Raw genomic sequence first — 18,869 nt, forward strand, 5'->3', positions numbered from 1 at the left:
TCCATTGAGGAACTATTTTTCCTTGCGCACCAACACGTAATCCCTCCAACGCATGCGCAGGTGATATCAGTTCGCCGTCAAGTTCGGCACTCAGCAGCATGCGGGAGTTGCAGGTGAGTTTCGAAAAGACACTGCAATTTAAAATGCAACTGTATTTGTAGAGACATTACCCTTTTGTTATTTGCATGCCTAACTGTTGAATTTGAGGCTACATGGCGTATTCTCATGGATTGCGGGTTTTCGTATTTGTAACGTTACATACGAACTGGGAGCGGGAAGCTAGCAGGCTAACGTTAGCTTAGCCCTGAAACGGGACGCTGCTGCTTCCCAGCCTCGGAGCAGCAGCGTCCCGTTTCAGGGCTAACGGTAGCTGTGTGTTATTGAAAATAACACACATTGTGTGTTATTGAAAATAACACACAATACACAATAACAATAACTTGTACTGGTGTTTTCTTTCCAGCTGCTGTGACGAGATGGAATCCCGAGGCCACAGATACAGTAATCGAAGCAGCCATGAGTTTACACCTGAAACATGCACCTGCAAGGACTGGGGGGATGGGATTTTGGTCCCAATAAGTTTTCATTTTGTTGTTTAAAGAAGATGTAGGCCTACTTGGGTATAAATAAAATGTTTTTGATGCAGTGCACTTTATACCCTGAAATCTGTCTTTTGTTGAAGATTAATAGGACATGTATTCATGCTTGATTGATAAGAGTATGCATAATTAAACAAAATATTATAGATGTAGCCAAATATTGCTGTCCTTTTGATATGACCAAATGCTCTATAGGCTACATTTGGTTCTATCTATACATCATGTCGGCAAAGGGTCGAAATAAAGTCACGTTGCGACTCGACGTCTATTGGACTTGTTGACCACACGGTTTGAGGTAAATATGTTTACAACAGATTGAGAAATGTTTAATTATCTACATGCAGCACAAGAACTGCGTGTTATAGGTTCAGTGGGTAGCTATACTGACAACCGTAAATTGGGGCACACTACAAGGTAACTGAAATGTAGCTTAATACTACTACTTTTTTCATAATTAAGTGTATAATTTAGTGTATTGGCTTAAAAGTAAATTTCATGTAGGTTGAAATGTCGTCTATACAACGTCGAGACGACGTGGATTGATGTCGTCTATGAGACGTCCGACGTCAGAAAAACTTTCATATCAGCCCCTCAAATCGACGTCGTTTCGACCTCCATGACCAACGTCGATTAGACGTCTAATCGGAATCAGCTCAAGCCTGGAACGTTATCTACAATCGTTGTTCTGGAACCAAAGATAAGGATCTACAACTTGTAGGCCTATTTTATAAGCCTAAATTGTTCTGTGCTGTGTCCTGATTGGCTGAAGAGAAATAGCCACATCGTTGCGTTCTAAAACTGGACCTGGCGATTTGACATGTTCAATCTTTGGCGACGACCAGTTCACACTGCTGCAACTTTTCCCCTGCGACGTTCTAAAACCGTCTCGTTGCAAGTCGTTGCGTCGCGAATCTTTTGTCTGAACTGGGCTTAACTCTAGCCCCGAAGAAGGAGCGACACACACGGCGAAACGCTGATCAGTGGGTTCGTGGACTCCAACCACGCCGGACACAACTTAACTTGCCGCTTTGTTTGTTTGTTTGTTTCACAGCTTTGATTATTTAAACCATGTTAATATGTAATTAGGCCTACATTTTAGAAATGACAGAATTATACAGATTATAATTGATTTAAATAGGCCTACATACATTTATACACATAAACTTATACAGGAGGACTTGCATGGAAGTTTTTATTGGAATTAATTATTTAAAACCCACAGAAGTCGATTCCCATTGCGTGTACCCCGATCCACAAATATTCGTTACTTCTGCTTCTTAAAATGATACACGGCTAATTCACGATCCACATACACATTTTTAAGTTGTCTTCAAATAAAAAGGTCTACAAATACACTTCTTAATGTATGCATAGGCCTAGGCCTACCTACGATTTGAACAATAAATTAATCTTGTTACAATGTGAAACATTTCACGTTATGACAATATTATCAATCACGTTATAACGTTTCACGTTGCAACGAGATAGTGATATAACGTGAAGATATGTTATATCGAGAAAGACTTCATGTTGAACGTGATACTAATCAGTTTATCTTTTCTCGGCGTTGCAGCAATACGCTTTGGTAGGCTTCGGTACTTTACCAATTACATTATCGGCTAAAAATTGATTAATAATCTCAAATCATACATCAATTTATCAATCATTCATTTAAAATAAAATCCTGTCTGGAAACAACAATCCAAAATAGTTATTTATTTGCAAGATGTACAGAGAAAAATGCCCCCACAAAAACAAAGAATCACCTTTATGGTTGTTCACATCAGTGTTTAAATTAGAAGGCAAAATCGGTATTTAGTTAGTGAGTGAGCGCCACACAGCAATATTACAGGTTAACATTGTGAACACAATCTCCATGTAATGTGCATCCAGTACCAAATCCTGTATGCATCACTTCCAATTACACAGTAGGAAATAACACCCTTTCTCTCAGAAACGTTGAACTGTTGACCGAGTTCTCACTGGGAAATCTGTGTCTCTACTTATCCTGGAAGTCCGCTTTTCTTTTCTCAACAAAAGCAGTCATGCCCTCCTTACGATCCTCCTGGAGGGACAAGCACAGATGTCATCCGTTAACACCTAAACCCTCAAACAGTATCGCTAACAAGCTAGTAACCTCTCAGACCAAACCCATCCCATTACAATTCAATTATTTAGCTGACGTTTATTCTTAAGGCACTTACAATAAGTACATTCAACAATGAAGATATAACCTAAAAAGTGCAAGAATCTTTTGAGTAAATACAATTGATCAAATAATCAAACTGCTTTAGGTTCTACAATAAAGAAACAAGAGATGGAAGGTTTTTATTTGTATGTATACTAACCGTAGCAAAGGTTGAGTGGAACAGCCTCTTTTCCAAGCGGTTTCCCTCAGCCAGTGTCAGTTCATAGGCTGAAACCACAAAAATATACAACATTTCAAAGTTCTGTACTAATATAAATGTTGGTTTTTAGTTGGTTGGTTTGAACTTCAGCTCCAGTGCGATTGCACCCACCAGCATTGACGGCCTCTTTGGCCATAGCAGAGACTAGCTTGGAATTGGCTGCAATTTTCTCCCCACACTTGATCGCTTCTGGGACCAGTTGATCCACTGGGCAAACCTTACTCACCAGGCCTGAATAAAAAACATAATACAGAAGATTCTAATGAAAATATGAATGTATTTTTCAGCATATTGATTCAGCGACACCCAAAATTCTGTTCTGGGATTTACTAATCTTACCTCATCTCATCTTAATAGTAACTCAAGGTTGAGCAAAATTTAACTGAAGGTCAAATTAATATAAGGCAAGGCAAGGCAACTTTATTTATATAGAACTTTTCATACACAAGGCAGACTCAAAGTGCTTCACATATAAACATTGTCATACAATAAAAGAAAATAATAGATAAGTAAAAAGTAAAATAGATAGAAAATAAAGGCAAAGTTTAAAAAAACATTTTAGAAAGGCAGAGTTAAAAAATGCATTTTAGAAAGTGAGAAAATAAAGGCAAAGTTACTAATAAAATAAAAAATAGAAGCATTGGAGATTTAAGATTTAGCAGAAAGCTAAAGCAAACATAAAAGTCCTCAGTCTTGTTTTAAAAGCTGTCAGAGTTGGGGCAAGTCTTAAATCCTCAGGGAGTTTATTCCAGCTATTTGTTGCATAGTAACTAAATCCTGCTTCCCCATGTTTCGTGTTGTATATATAACAATACAGTCAACGTCAGATTAACCACTCTTTAAGTATTTCTTTTTAAATTCAATCCTGTATTTCGGCTGCACGTTCAATGGTAATGTCTGTCTCGCCACGGTCCACCAAAACAAAAGGCTTCCCTTACCTGACTGCTTGGCTTCCTGAGCGTTGATCCGATCACCAGTGAGCACCATCTCCATAGCGAGGGACTTCCCCACTGCGCGGGTCAGACGCTGGGTGCCCCCCGCACCTGCAGGTCAACACAGGTGAGATGAAGCAACACCTGGATTAGCGCTCCATTAAAGCACAGACTGATATATAGACAATAGGAGAGATGGTATTTCTTTGATTAATACCGGGAATGGTTCCCAACAGGATCTCAGGTTGTCCGAACTGAGCCTTCTCCCCAGCATAGATGATGTCACACATCATAGCCAGCTCACAGCCTCCACCCAGCTACCAAAAATAGAGAAACAATAACATTTCCTGTCAAGTATAAATTAAGTACCATCTTATCTTTAATAAATACATACATTTAATAAAGACTAACTTATATATATTAAAAAAAAATGCTCACAGCAAATCCATTGACGGCAGCAATCACAGGCTTCTTGGACGTAGACACTCTGTTCCAGTGGGCCAGGAAGTTACCACCATAGCACTCCTGGAAGGTCCTGTTCTGCATCTCCTTAATGTCTGCCCCCGCTGGAAAAAAATATTACAAATACATATATAATACACATTATTCTGTGTGTTACACATGTTACTGTTACACATTACTCAAGCATCAACTCTTCCGAGTTGATGCTGTAGTACAGACATAGCAGTACGTTATCCGCTACATTGTAGCTTATATGCAGTATAGGTCAGTGTATATATGAATCGACAGGTTCTGTCTTTCTTATATGCTGCCTTATTGTAATAGGTCGACCGTTCGGAATGTATACAACAAGACTGTAGACTGGCGTGCAGCAGGCACCACTACACTCTATCCTCACCAGCAAAGGCTCTGTCGCTGCCGGTGATAACAACAGCCCCGATGTCTTTGTCGGCTTCAAAGGTGTCCAGAGCCTTCCCCACCTCCAGCATGAGTCCATCACACAGAGCGTTCAGGACTTTGGGTCGGTTTAGTTGGATGAAACCAACGTTCTGTTTCTCACCACGCTTTTCCACCACAATGTAATCATATGTAACACCACCTGTGTCCACCGAAAAACAACACAACAGAAACAATTGAAGCTTTTTAATTCAGCACCGCTAACACACACATACCGCAAGAAACTTTGTGGTGTGGGACATATTTTATTAGAACTGCCATGTCTGTTGTTGTTGTTGCTGTTGTTGTTGTTGACAGTTGTATTGTATTACACTAATTGGGTGTTGTAGTATATTGGATCCAACCAAAACGGCACGTCTACTAAACCACGACTTTTAAGATGTGGCTCTCAACCAAATAAATAGTCAGTGGGCCATCAACTGCTCTACTCAGATGACCTCTCCCTTACTAGACCCTTAGGATAGCCTTGACTTATGAAGTCCAACATTAACAAAGTCAAGGTTAATTATTGAAGAAACAGCGTGCAATAAGAAGGCGATAAGGAGAAAAAACGTGTATTCTGGCAAGTATGGTTTGTGGGGGAAAGGCCAACTGAGTGCAGCACTTCTAGTGTGTGTAGTTTCCAAAATATGGTAACAGAGTAGGCTATCTCTCAGGGATCATGTCGACTTAGGTATCCCACAGTTAAACAACAAAGTGGAATAACTGTTTACTGTGCAGATAAACAAATATAAATTGATAAATTAAACGTGTAGAATACTTGGTGCTTAATCTTATGGACGCGTCGCACAATCATGACGCATATTTCCCCCAAAGACATTACATAAACAATCAATATAAGGTATGACAGTATTCACACACACACACACACACACACACACACACACACACACACACACACACCACATACCTGTGGTGTATTTTCGTGCAGCAGAGACAGCAAGGGGGGCTGTCACAGCAGACTTGCAGAGCAAAGCAGCAGATCGGCACAACAACGCCATGGTTGCAAGGACGAGATGGAACGAACTTGCGTTGTGGGAGCCTTCTTCGTTTGGATATATTAGAAGGCATGACCCAGCTTTAAAGACTCACTACCGCCACCTACTGTATTCCGATAAAATGGCACCCTTGGCAGTGGACACCTGACCAAACCACACACAGAACAATCTATATATTATTACAAAATATACTTTACCTTTACATACTGCAACATATATATGCTCAGCCTTATTTTCTGCTTGCCAACTGAAATGTAGAAGACTGAAAATTGCTGTACAGGCCTAAAATAAACATGATTTTGGTGTGAACAACGTTGGACCAGAGTGACGTTATTTCTAAGCTGATGTGTCGAACCGAAATTTTGCACATGAATTTATTTTTCATGATCCCTGTCCTGATTTCCCCTCCCCACCCAGATCACGTTGTAGCATTTTTAACACACGAGTGGTCTTAAAGGGTCGACTATACGTGGGGGCGCGCAGCGCGCTCAAGGAAGTATCCGTGTGAGCGCGCTTTTAGATCACCCTATTTCATCTGTGCCGTCCCCATACATATAAAAGGAGGATCGGAAAAAGGTGAGAAACACCTAGTTGTTTTGATATATGATAGGCCTATAATATGATCGCTGTGTTGATCATTCGTTTTGATGAATGGTCTATGGATGTTATGGTGAGCTAATTTGTAATACAATGCATGCATTGGAACGAACATGCATCCCCTTGTTGAGGAAAGCAGACTGATTGCTGTGAACAATATGTTTTTTCATATTGCCGAGACGTGGATTTTTCTAGACTATAGGATACAATCGAAGGGGCTAATTTATGTTGTTCTGACCATCAGCATGCCCTATAATGGCACAAACGATTCAAATATTGAATAGTAGGATATATTAAGCTCCTCATATTAGGAATTGAAACACTGTTCGAGCTGAAATTCAGAATTAATTTAACAGAGAAATGTAGGCCTAGTGCCTATTTATCTATGTAGGCTACGCTACAGGCCTACATCCCATTCAGAAATGTATTTTAAGGTGTTCATCCTCTCAATCCTCTCAATATTTTTTATTTTTATTCTAGGGCCTATTTACTGTTTATTCTAGGCCAATTTATCAAAGCTACATACGTGAGTGTCATACAAGGACAATATTTCTTGGTTTTGCATATCACAAGCCATTTTATTTAACAATGATAGAACGGCATGTCTCGTCTCATTTGCTATAACAGGATTTTCCGAGATGAAGATGATGAACCAGCTGTGGGCGTCCTGCTGGACGTGTCTCCTCCTCTCCATGTTGCTGTGTGAGCCCGTGCTGTGCAAAGGAGGTCGCGGTGGCTCCAGGGGCTCCTCGCGAGGCACGTCCTCGCGCAGCTCAAACGCGGGAAAATATAACGGCGCCGGGACGCGCTCTCGCTACAGGTCCACTGGACGCTCGTCTCCGGTGCGCGTCGCGGCAGCAGCGGCAGCCGGGGCGGCGGTGGCGGTGGCGTTAACGGCAGACGGCTGGTACGCGTCCGCCTACCGCCGTACCAAGGCGGGCAGCTCGGAGGAAGATTTGGATTATTACAACAACAACAACACCAATTATTTTGACGCTCTGATGTCACGATCAACCCAAAACGTGTCATCGCTCACCCAAGTTGTTTCTATTATCATTGCTACATTGTCTCCAGCATATGGAGCGATTATGGACAGTATATTTTATTAAACACTCAGCTTCTGGTTAGTTCTCCTACATCCCTGTACACATTGGACACCTGGCCAGCACTGTGGACATGCTCAGTGTGCATCCTGAGGAAGCTACGCACAGTGACACGATAAGTGTCTTACATTTTTTTCTTAGACTTTTAAATGTATGCAATCTAATTGGCAAAACATAACAGCACCCATAACATTAACATTGACTATTTCTAAAATTAGTTTCCTTGTCAACTCTTATTTTTTTCCCCCAAATAAAATAACTCAATGACCACTTAATTGGTCACTGAGTTCCTTATCAGCCGGCCTCTGGCAGCCGTTTTGTTCCAACTCTTTCACAAATTATTCTATTCAACAGCTTGTTTTTTTATGTGCACTTAGGCCATTGACAACCTCAGCACTATATCGATATTAAGTTATGCTACACTGTGGAGAACAATTTGTACCCGATTTCATTGCATTAGAAAGTAGATTAAGAGTAGTTATTTCCAATATAGATATCTGTGAAACCCGTCACCATCAGTATACCTTATATCTATGATTATGCAATGATGCTTTCTTCATTAATACAATTGTTTTATTAAGTTGATATTTCTAACTTCAATTGAGCTCACCATGCATAGATCTTAAATGATCAGACAAGGACAGTAGATTTAGGAGAGGAAATAATGTTGAAACCAAAACACAGACGGCTTACGCCTTTGTGTTGGAGTATTGTGCCAAAACGCAGTGTCTATGACAGTTGATCAAGCCAGAGCAACAGACTGTTTCTTATATGTATTCTATAATGTGTGATATTAGGAAAAATTATAATACAAAATACACAATGCAAAGATGATGTGCACATTTATATGAAGATTTTATTATTAATTAATCTATATGCTAATAAAAAACAAAACACTTGTTTGTTTCAACCGAGTCAGTCGCATGTTCTTTAGCCAGAGTTGACTTCATGCATTCCCATAGGGAGCAACCAAACAACCCCTTTAAGAAAGGTGGAACTTTAAGTGCTTGCAGGGGAAAAGGACTTTGAAAAAAGTCTCCAGAAGTTTGTTTATTTTTGGAAGTGGGTCAGTCCAGCAACACCTGGCCCAACTCCCCTTTCCGGAAGGCCCTGATGAAGTCGTAGGCAGCTGCTGTATAGTTTGGAATCCTGATGGTGATGTTTCCTATGGAGAGACATAAGAACTAAATGGAACAATTGATGGAATTTCTTCACCTCCACCAGTAGATATTTCCTCCCACAAAGCAAAAATAACCTAAATTGCTAGGAATATTCCCTTTCAAATCAGTTTTATACTGGTAGTCCTAGTCTGGAATTGCTTATTGTTATTTCAAAGATCCCCATTAAAAAACAAGAGTATGTAAAGTATGTAAGACAATGTTATTGTAGTCTTCAAGATTGATTTGAAATGGGATTTTTAGATGTTTTTCTGGCAGTAGGACTTAGTTATAACAAGATATGGTATATTTTTCCTTACCCACTCCGGTGATGGCTTTAACCCGTTGAGTCTTGCCAAGCTTAACAGCAATACCCTTGAGAACATGTTCAATATTATCACTGGGATCCCCAAGTCCATATCTCTCCACGTAACTATGAGCGCAAACACACACACACACACATACATTAACATAAAGAGAAAAATCTAACTATAAAGAAACAAAAAAATGTAGGACGATGAAAAAGGAAAGTTCATACCTAAATTTCTGAAGCCTATTCAAAGAATAAAGTAAGTAGTCTGCCATGACATCTTCGCCAACTAAATGATCCAGTATAGTTCCTATGGGAAGAAATAAGAAGAGTTTACGCTCAAGACAAGAAATATTTTAACATATATTGGGGTTGGTTTTAAAAAGCATGGGCTAGGGTAAAAACAAATGAATTAATCAAGGAAAATAATAATGTAAGTTAATAAAATATTATTTTGTTGCAAAATATTTCAGAAGAAAATCTCCACATGTGCTGTAACTGACCACACAAAGCAAGCTTCAAACCAGTCTCCACACTCTCGATCTTAGGAGGCAGGACTCCTGGGGTGTCCAACAGGTGCATGATGGGTCTGTCACACACCTAAAAGCAGAGCAAGGCATGTTAAAAGATGGCAGAAAGCATAGGTGCAGCCCCATCCACCCCGTGTTTAACTACATGAACTCTCTGATGTGTTTTGGGTATCCTTCTTCACCATCTTGAGGCCTTACAATGCTCCTCATCCTCATCGTCATCCGCTTATCCGGGGTCGGGTCAAGGGGGCAGCAGCTCAAGCAGGGGGCCCCAGACTTCCCTTTCCCGGGCCACATTGACCAGCTCTGACGGGGGGATCCCGAGGCGTTCCCAGGCCAGTGTTGAGATATAATCTCTCCACCTAGTCCTGGGTCTTCCCCGGGGTCTCCTCCCCACTGGTCATGCCTGGAACACCTCCCTAGGGAAGCGTCCAGTGGGCATCCTTACCAGATGCCCGAACCACCTCAACTGACTCCTTTCTAAGCAGAGGAGCAGCGGCTCTAATCCGAGTTCCTCCCGGATGGCTGAACTTCTCACCCTATCCCTAAGGGAGAAGCCAGCCACCCTCCTGAGAAAACTCATCTCGGCCGCTTGTATCCGTGAACTTGTCCTTTCGGTCATTACCCAGCCTTACAATGCTAATGCTGTTAATACATGAACATTGGTACATGCATACTTCATCTTCTGTCAGGCAAATGTTTGGCCTTGCTTGACCCAGGTCCATCAGAACCACAATTTCAAATCAGGTCCAAAAAATCACTACTCGCTGTCCATTTAGAAGGAGGTCCTATTCTATACATTGGGAAAACCTCTATATTGGACAAACCTGAATCCTGGTCAGGACAGCTTTGGTTATACCCGGCTCCCCTCCCACCCTAGATGCACGACCTGAAGAACAAAACATTCAAACATGATTTCTTAGAATTTGCCTGATGCACAAGACATACACTAATAACTTAAAACCAAAGTCATACCTTTTTTCAAATATGTTCTTCTTAATGCGTTAATGAGCGACGACTTTCCAACGTTTGGAACCCCAATCACCATCAGGCAGTAACTTGTGCTCTGAAAGTTTAATTACATATTAATCAGTGTGCTTATTTGTGGCTCTAGTTTTTAAAAAAAGAGAAGAAACATACCTCATCTCGGTTAAAGCGTGGTTTGTTGTTAATCATCTCTGTCACCATGGGAACCAGCTACAGCAGAAGGATACTCACATTAGTTTAACATCATATCAATTTTTTCACACCCCAACCGTCATCAGATAATAAGATATATTATGTAAGTTTTACTAAAATATGCAGAATTCTTCCAAACATGCTCATTTCAAAACCCAGCCTTTTTAACCCGGACCTTTTTGATGTTGTCGTCTCTCTGTTTGAGACTGTCTGTGAAGAGTATGTTCTCCACCCCGCTCCGCTCCAGCTCCTTCACCATCCTCTGAACAGCAGATGTTACATGTATCTCTGCCTTTATTAGTGTAATTAAATTCCCTACTTTCTTTACATTTAGTCATTTAACCATTTAGCAGAAACGTTTAGCCAAAGCAACTTACTGCCAATAAACAAAGCACATACAATAAAAATTGGATTAACCAGCACAATTCTAAGCACTGTATAAACTTGTCGCACACAGCTAGCTAAAGGAATCAGAAATATATTGGTGAGTTTTCAGATTTATTAATGAGTGGGATTGCGCATTATTCACCAAGGGTGAGCACATTCCCTAGTGGAGAGGAATTGAGAGTTTAGCTGCTGTGTTGAGTACCTGTTTAGTGGATAGGTCAGCCAAATCCACCTTGTTGAGAACAAGCAGGTGTGGCCTCACATCAAGGCTCTCCTGGAATAGAGGGTTTCTTCCAGAGAACGGGATGTGTCAAAGTTAAAGAAAGGTGGCCCATTGTGAAACAATGTCATTCTGTGCCTCTTAGGAATGCCCAAATGCATTTCAATGCTAGCGCAGATTTTGAGTACTTTTTTTCAACTTGATCAACGCGTTGATCAACGCTGTCAATTGAATAATATGAGGTCGTTTCTACAGCTCATACAAAAGGATATTCTGGCATCATGGATTTCTATAATGCAGTCCACATTCTTCATGGTGGCTCTCATCTGCTTGAGTCCTGACATTTAGGAAATAAATATTGACAAATTAACAATTTACAAACGTATTAATTTTAGATATCAATGAGGGATTATGATTATGATTAAGAGGACGCGCATGGGAAATATTAAGTGTCAATTCCAGATTTGGGGGCACGGCAGACCATAGAAAAACATTCCTGATGGTAAAGGCATGTCAAAGATGTGGCAACATCAAACAACCTTGAGTGCTTGGGTCAAACACAGGGTGTCAAACTGCAACATATAAGCGTGGAACACTGCATATAAGAAGAGCCCAAAATAGGTTTATATTGATAGAAGATGGTTCGATTTCTGAGGAAATTGTATTGATTTAAAAAAGAATGAATACAGCTCAAATCGGAAACATTACTGAACCTTTTGCCATGTGTCCTGGAAACCAATGGGCCACATCACGCTCACCAAAGTCAAAAAACGTCCGGAATGACGCGGCATTACGAAGAGCATGATACAGTTTCATGCTTTTCTCTTGGCTATAGAAATGGATTTATAAACATGCATATGAATGACCTGATAAATAGCCCTATTCAATACTAAAGGCAGTAGATTACACTGTGCTCACTGTTTACATGCCGACCAGGACGTCACACTACTCCCTCCTACTAGGTAGTGACAATCGACTTCACAGTACGTAGCGCCCTCTGCTGCTGAGGCGTGGGACCCGGGTGACTGTAATATACGTTTTCTAAAGTTGTTACTTTCTTCCTCGCTTTAGTTTCCCTGCAATATTGCTAAATATACTTATTTGTGTTGTACGTCATTGTATTGATTGATTAATAAAACATTTATTGAAAATGGCCAGTTTATATTAACCCATTACGTTGAAATATACAACTACAACATGGTTCATTTCTGCAACATCATCATTTATTATGAAATTATTTACTCAATATAAATACAATTCTGCATAGAAATTAATGAAAATACAATGAGAATATAATATAAATGCATATAATTACAAGTTCAGAATCAACGCTCAATACAAACAATAAATTAATAGTTAATTATACATAGATCACAAATAAAGCATAACGTTATCTTATTCTACTCAATGTTGGTAATTGGATTTTAGTCGTTCGCATACGGGTGTTATTTTTGTATTGTACATTATTTTTCTTATTTAGCTCACTCACACTGATTGTGCTAGCTAGTATTTCATAGCCTTCCCTATCATAGGCTTGTACTCATGCACATCCCACTTATTGGCTGACATCAGATCAAATTAACTATCCTCAAATAACCGCAGCGGCCAGCAAGCATGACCCCAGATCAGATCATGCCCATCTGAGCTTTAATTTTCTCAAAGGCGAAGCAGGATACCCAGGGCTTGCTTTACACCTATCGCCATTTCTAACCAGTGGGGGACCATAGGCTAGGGGAACTCATATTAATGTTAGAAAACCTCATAAAATTAAATTTACATGCCACGGGACCTTTAAGAGAAAGCACTTATAATGAGAAACGGTACTGATATGGACGCAGTCATAAAAATTAGACAACCGTGATATCCCATTCTATTGGGGAATAGCCCAACCCTCTCATCCAGCCATTCATCATCGTCATCCCAGAATCATCCCATATAATAACAACCATAAACCCTTAATTTGTTGACTTCTTTGATCCACTTCAGTCATGTCTTGTTGACATTGGGGTAGAGAAACCTGACTTCTTCCAAAACATGTCCAACGATTCACTCCAATATTGATAGAGTATTGTATGGTAACACATGCCTCATCCTCCATCACATCAACGCCGAGGCCTTTAAAGCTTTGAGCGGTGAGGCTCCGGGGGGCCAGTGGAGGAGTAGTGAGCGATAAGGCGGTCAGCTTCCCGCCAGCCAGACAGCAGGGCCCCATGGACAGTGGAGTAGTAGCAGTGGTGGGTCGCTTCCCCAGCAAACAGCACCTGCAAGGGCTTCAGGGACAGATGGAACAAGGACCACACAATGAGGTTTTAAAACCCCAAAATTGTGTGAAATGGAGAGATTCACACATATCCATCATTTAGCCAAGGCTTTTATCCAAAAGCCTGTGTTTATACACATAATGAATGAGCAGGTCTTGCACAGGGAGACCCTACGGGATTCGACCCGAGAACTTTTCCCCTTGGAGTCACACACAAATGGCTGCCTTGACTGTCCCACCCTCCACCCAGGGTCTCTTACCTGAGACTGGGAGGCTCCCTTAGTGGGCAAAGGCTCCATCAGGTTGGCCAAGTCCTGAGCGGAGCAGCCTCTCCCTGGGTACGTGTATGAGCCACAGGTCCAGGGGTCCTGGAACCACTGGGAGCGAAGAACCCGCCTTGGGGTGATGATGGGGTTCCCTAAAAGGACACAAAAGACCATTTAAGCGACTCAAATCTCAAAATCAACCGTCAACTCTGAACTGCAGCTAAAACGGTGATTGGACAGTGGCATCATGCTTAAAAATGCATGTTGTTTTGTTGTTGCAGTATTTCATAGGTTGGTCTTTGTTTTGGAGGTTAAAAGGTTAGTAAGAAGGGGGTTGTGTGAAACTCACCGGTGAACGTGCGGATGAGTTGTGTGACTGCATGCATGACCTCTTGCTCAGTTAGTGTCTCCATATACTCTGACTCGTGGCCGGCAATCCAGCCACACAGAACATGGCCATACCTAGAAGAAGAGAGACTTCTCAATCAGCACGTTGACATGCACACAAATAAACTTATTAGGGCAATCAATCATAAGGCAGTCATGTAAACAAATCCGACCACCAGGTAATCATTTTGTTTTATTCCAGAAGCAAATTTATTTTGAATACTCAGATTATGTTCGTGGCCATTAAGGATTTTAGTTTTTTTTACCAAAGACGGCTTAGTTAATGCACATTAATGGTAGCGTCCTACAGAGGGTGCTATACTGTATTTGATAGTATTACAATATTTCCAATCGCAATATTTACAAAATATGAACTTGTATCGTGTCCACATTGTCGATTTCTGCCCCTTTTTGCAATGTAACCATGGTAATTAGTATGTAAATACCTGCCTCAGGAGTATGACCTGATTGTCATATTTTAACTAAGTAGAGCATGTTAATGTGATCCTAAATGGTTGAGTTGAACATGTCTTTCCGTGTAGACAGAGGTTAAACATCTCCCCACTGACCTTTCGGCGGGCGTGAGCACAGTGAAGCCAAACAGCTTTTTGATCCAGGACCTCTTCACATCTGCTACTTGATCAACCAGATCTTTCTGGAAGGGTTTGTTTAATAAGACAACAAGGTCTGAGTTTGAAGCTCAAAGCATGCACGTGAATAAAAGCAGACTTTGTAATGGCTGCCATACCTCATCTTCCCACAACAGGTGAATGACCCCGCAATCTGCATCCCACCACGGAGAGTCAAACTCCACAAAGATCTTATTGTTGGTTCCAAAACCCATTCTCTGCACAGAGTGCTGCTTGTGCAAAGGGAGAGGAGGACTGAACAGTGTCACATGGTGCCTTTTTAAGTACCCTGTTAGAAGCACACAATTGCAGAGGAGGGATAGAATGAGTTGAATTGAGCCGCTTTTAAAAATAAAACGCATGTTAGTGTTGACGCGTGCGGAACCAGAGCGTACCTAGGGGCACCGTGACGATGACGTGATCAGCGGTGACCCTCTCGCCATCCTCCATCTCCACGCTGACCGGCTGGTCGGCCCCCTCTGCGTTACTCCAGTGCACACAGCTCACTGGTCGTCTGTAGGTCACCAACCCTCCGGGGAGCTCTGCCATCAGGTTTTTAACCACGCCTTCGTAACCACTGCCGAGGAACGAGAAATCGTGTCAAAGTTTGTACTTGGTTGATTCCAACCCCACACAGTGCGTGCGTGTGCGTGTGCTGGATTTTTTTTGTGCTTGTGTGTGCACGTGTTTGTATGTCTGTGCCTGTGCGCATGTGTGCATATTTCGTGTGCTTACTGAGTAAATGTGCAATCCAGTCCGGGTAGAGTCTTGTAGAGGCCGAAGGCCGCGAGGCTGACCTCGTCCATGGAGTGGCTGCCGTTGACGCTGCACTCCACCTTCAGCAGGTTACTGATCAGACACATCCACTGGGCACGCGTCCGGGCTCCCTCCGCCTGCCACCGCTTCTTTGCTCGCAGCCGGGCCTGAATACACGCGCGCACACACACACACACACACACACACACACACACACACACACACACACACACACACACACACACACACACACACACACACACACACACACACACACACACACACACACACACACACACTTACTTAGTGGCCCGCAGTGGTACTGAGTAGGGCTGGAGAAATATCACATTGGATTATTTTGAATCTTACATTGTGTGAAGGAAAGCATCAACACAAAAAAACATTTGGCTGCATTGCATTTTATCTTCCCGCAGTGCACAACTTCCCCGTACCTCGGTGCGTATGAAGTCCCCCATACTGGCGTGTGTTTCCACTCCCTTGCTCACAAACTCTCCGGCTTCATACAGAATCTCTCCAAACAGCTCCAACGCAGGATTCATGTCCTCTGCCTTGAGCTTCGTACCTGCACAGGTCCCCAAAGCTGACATTAAAGGCTACCATTGATTACTAACATGTTATACAGTTTGTGTTTGAGAACATTTCAGACAAGCACCACATGGCCATACACAGAGTGTATAACCAGGCATCTTCTGAGATCCAGGCCAAACCTCAAGCATAAAGGGTACAGAGAGGAGGACCATTGGAATAAAGAGACATGTAGGGGCTTAGTAACCTGGCACCGCAGACTCATTTGCAAATGTGTTTTAGTCTGGAACCTCAGAGTTCGATTTTAGATTTCCATGGGGCATTATCAACGGCTGCAGACCAAAAATACTCTGGACGCAATTGGATAGACCTACAACCAATTAGAGCCATCAAAAGTGTAACACATGCCTCAACGCCAATCCCATTGGGCGCTCTTCTGTGCAGTCAACTTATCAAACCTGCCCCATATAAGATAAACGGTTGTGATTGGCCCCGACTCCATCCAGGGCTGCTGGAAATCGGTCTGACTGGAGGTGGGCCAGATGGATATGCAGTAGCTTGCACATTTGTCAGGTTCCCAGGCCATGGGCTTTGTGGGTGATCAGGTCCAATTACATTGGGGTTGTGTCGGTCATCAAACTACAAAGGTCACACTATAAAAGAAGTGTACTACAAGAATCTATTTGTTATTACCTGAACTGCTGAACCAGTTAGACACCCAGGGTGGGTGTCCTCCGATGTCCATGGCCTGGTTCTCTGGGAGGAGGGCCTCTGGTTCCAGGAGACCGTAATCACGGGCCAGGCGGAAAACGGGGTTCTCCTCCGAAGGACCATGAATCCAGTTAGCCCCTATCTCGATGATGTTATTGCCTGCACACAGGAGTGTATGTTTGCTTTGACAATGACACCAAATATAACAATTACATAATCATAACATTATAAGAAGAAGAACAGACTGTCAGGACAACAATAATACTATCGTGACTTGTTATTGAAAATAATATGATATGAAGATACACATTTGCTAAACCCAAGCTTGTAAAATGCTAATCGTTAACTCGGCATATCTCCCTGAACCATATTGGACCCAGTATATACAGTACATTACGTGACATGCCCACAAGCGATCCTACTAAAACCTCTGTGCATGGCTCGCCTGATAAATTTCTGTATTAGGGTGTTGGAAAAGACGATCTGCATGGTTCAACGTGTTGAACCAGCATGCTATGCAATGTTTACTTCAATGTTTCGATCCACATGCGACTTGAAATAAGACAGTAGTAACTTTACAGTCAGTAGCCTACACCACAGCTGCATTGGCACCTGGTAATATTGGAAAAAAAGGTCTTTATGTGAACCCGGGACAGGCGATATATCAAGCAGTGCTGGGGTCACATAAGGTGCTCCACGTCATTCCCTTCTGGACACCTCGTTCAGATCGTCAAGCGGTCAGAGACGCTCACATAAATATGCTCTATCAGGAGTCTATTGTTGTTGTATGGTGGTTCAACTTGCCGAATGTTCCCGTCTTGATCCTTCCTCCGCTTCTTGCAGTTGCTTCGAGGATTCGCACGCTACGAAATCCATTTTTCACAAGTCTCTGTGCCGCAGCAATGCCTGATATTCCTGATCCTATAATAACTATCTGGGAGTCCAATCCCCGTCGCGACGCCATGGTTGTCTAAAGCGGTTCTGTCAAACTTTAGGTCGATTTACGTGATGAGTAGCGGCTCTAGTGTCAACGTAAGGTAGCCGCATTGTTCCGCCTTTGAAATACTTCCGTTTTTTCAATATAGGTTTTAGGACACTAGATGGCGCCATTAGGTATTTATAACTGCGCGCGCACACGTGTAGTGTTTAGTGCGTGTGTGTGTGTGTGTGTGTGTGTGTGTGTGTGTGTGTGTATGTGTGTGTGTGTGAGTGAGTGAGTGAGTGAGTGAGAGAGAGAGAGAGAGAGAGAGAGAGAAAGAGAGAGAGAGAGAGAGAGAGAGAGAGAGAGAGAGAGAGAGAGAGAAAGAGAGAGAGAGAGAGAGAGAGAGAGAGAGAGAGAGAGAGAGAGAGAGAGAGAGAGAGAGAGAGTGTTTGTGTGCGTGTTGGCATTGAAATGTAGTGACTGCTTGCATTTTGGGTCCAAAAATCCGTTCCCCAGATGTTGATGAACATAGTTAGGCAAGAGGGCTCTAACCTGTGGGAAAAAGGAACCACCATACCCAGAATGCACTCTTGCAATATCCTGAAGGATCTGACAAACAACATCCACCCCATGGGAACTAGCTGGCAAAGAGGGTCACTCAGACAAACAATGAAAAACTGTGGACCAGTGAATGAACTACAGGAAACAACCTTGATAAAGCTTGTTTTCATGGTGGGAATAGTATGAGCCATGTGTGGCTGTACTTTGTCTGTTGTCATCATCATATTTAATGCTTCGAAACAAACAGGGCCAACATGTATTTATTTATTACAAAGTAACATGTCAGGAGTTACATTAGAAAAACGTTCTGTGGAATATTAGTAGGGGTACAATATTGTGTACAGCTTCATACAAAAAGTGACTATAATAATGCAATAAAAAAGATTTTTAATCAGGATCACATGGAAAAAACTGCATACAAATTCAACATTTTTAAACGTATTCTATGAATGCAATTTTACAAATTCTAAAAATGATCGCAGCCTTTGCATAT

At 42.0% G+C, this 18,869-nt stretch overlaps 5 protein-coding genes across 5 annotated transcripts in view; 1 reads left to right on the forward strand and 4 right to left on the reverse strand.

Annotated features, from left to right (window-relative positions):
• Nucleotides 1–2,300: 2,300 nt before the first annotated feature.
• On the reverse strand, nt 2,301–5,898 carry echs1 (enoyl CoA hydratase, short chain, 1, mitochondrial). The gene is made up of 8 exons (XM_084470903.1): nt 5,768–5,898; nt 4,799–4,999; nt 4,378–4,505; nt 4,157–4,256; nt 3,946–4,050; nt 3,119–3,238; nt 2,948–3,015; nt 2,301–2,664 (listed from the first exon to the last, which is right to left on the reverse strand). Exons 1-8 carry the CDS (start codon nt 5,856–5,858, stop codon nt 2,599–2,601), a joined length of 879 nt encoding a protein of 292 aa, XP_084327029.1. The 5' UTR covers nt 5,859–5,898; the 3' UTR covers nt 2,301–2,598.
• Nucleotides 5,899–7,090: 1,192 nt separating this feature from the next.
• Nucleotides 7,091–7,561, forward strand: sprn (shadow of prion protein; the record flags this gene model as incomplete). The annotated part of the gene is made up of 1 exon (XM_084470912.1): nt 7,091–7,561. One exon carries the CDS (start codon nt 7,091–7,093, stop codon nt 7,559–7,561), a length of 471 nt encoding a protein of 156 aa, XP_084327038.1.
• An 832-nt stretch (nt 7,562–8,393) lies between these two features.
• mtg1 (mitochondrial ribosome-associated GTPase 1) lies at nt 8,394–12,272 on the reverse strand. Its single transcript, XM_084470902.1, has 11 exons — nt 12,052–12,272; nt 11,609–11,675; nt 11,321–11,423; nt 10,907–10,993; nt 10,693–10,749; nt 10,528–10,618; nt 10,380–10,441; nt 9,526–9,622; nt 9,251–9,332; nt 9,033–9,145; nt 8,394–8,720 (listed from the first exon to the last, which is right to left on the reverse strand). Exons 1-11 carry the CDS (start codon nt 12,152–12,154, stop codon nt 8,623–8,625), a joined length of 960 nt encoding a protein of 319 aa, XP_084327028.1. The 5' UTR covers nt 12,155–12,272; the 3' UTR covers nt 8,394–8,622.
• Nucleotides 12,273–12,548: 276 nt separating this feature from the next.
• paox (polyamine oxidase) lies at nt 12,549–17,939 on the reverse strand. Its single transcript, XM_084470890.1, has 10 exons — nt 17,698–17,939; nt 16,876–17,052; nt 16,089–16,219; nt 15,616–15,803; nt 15,276–15,457; nt 15,000–15,169; nt 14,821–14,906; nt 14,214–14,326; nt 13,859–14,016; nt 12,549–13,608 (listed from the first exon to the last, which is right to left on the reverse strand). The coding sequence occupies exons 1-10, from the start codon at nt 17,855–17,857 to the stop codon at nt 13,456–13,458; spliced, it is 1,518 nt and encodes a 505-aa protein (XP_084327016.1). The 5' UTR covers nt 17,858–17,939; the 3' UTR covers nt 12,549–13,455.
• Nucleotides 17,940–18,658: 719 nt separating this feature from the next.
• The window catches only part of rassf4a (Ras association domain family member 4a), a 19,157-nt gene continuing 18,946 nt past the window's right edge, over nt 18,659–18,869 (reverse strand). The window contains exon 11 of the mRNA XM_084470901.1: nt 18,659–18,869. This exon is cut by the window's right edge and continues 231 nt beyond it. The gene's annotated coding sequence lies outside the window, so the exon portion shown is untranslated.

The sequence above is a fragment of the Micromesistius poutassou genome (genome assembly GCF_964030765.1).
Source record: "Micromesistius poutassou genome assembly, chromosome: 7".
NCBI lineage: Eukaryota > Metazoa > Chordata > Actinopteri > Gadiformes > Gadidae > Micromesistius > Micromesistius poutassou.

Coding starts and splice junctions, on each gene's coding strand:
- mtg1 (XM_084470902.1), bottom strand. CDS start 12,154: ATGAAACTGTATCATGCTCTTCGTAATGCCGCGTCATTCCGGACGTTT. Junction 11,676..12,051: donor TCCAGGACACATGGCAAAAG/GTTCAGTAATGT, acceptor CCTAAATGTCAG/GACTCAAGCAGATGAGAGCC. Junction 8,721..9,032: donor TAAAGCCATCACCGGAGTGG/GTAAGGAAAAAT, acceptor GTCTCTCCATAG/GAAACATCACCATCAGGATT.
- echs1 (XM_084470903.1), bottom strand. CDS start 5,858: ATGGCGTTGTTGTGCCGATCTGCTGCTTTGCTCTGCAAGTCTGCTGTG. Junction 4,506..4,798: donor CAGCGACAGAGCCTTTGCTG/GTGAGGATAGAG, acceptor ATTTTTTTCCAG/CGGGGGCAGACATTAAGGAG. Junction 4,051..4,156: donor CCTGTTGGGAACCATTCCCG/GTATTAATCAAA, acceptor GTTGACCTGCAG/GTGCGGGGGGCACCCAGCGT.
- paox (XM_084470890.1), bottom strand. CDS start 17,857: ATGGCGTCGCGACGGGGATTGGACTCCCAGATAGTTATTATAGGATCA. Junction 15,170..15,275: donor CATCGTCACGGTGCCCCTAG/GTACGCTCTGGT, acceptor TGCTTCTAACAG/GGTACTTAAAAAGGCACCAT. Junction 14,907..14,999: donor ACCTGTTGTGGGAAGATGAG/GTATGGCAGCCA, acceptor AAACCCTTCCAG/AAAGATCTGGTTGATCAAGT.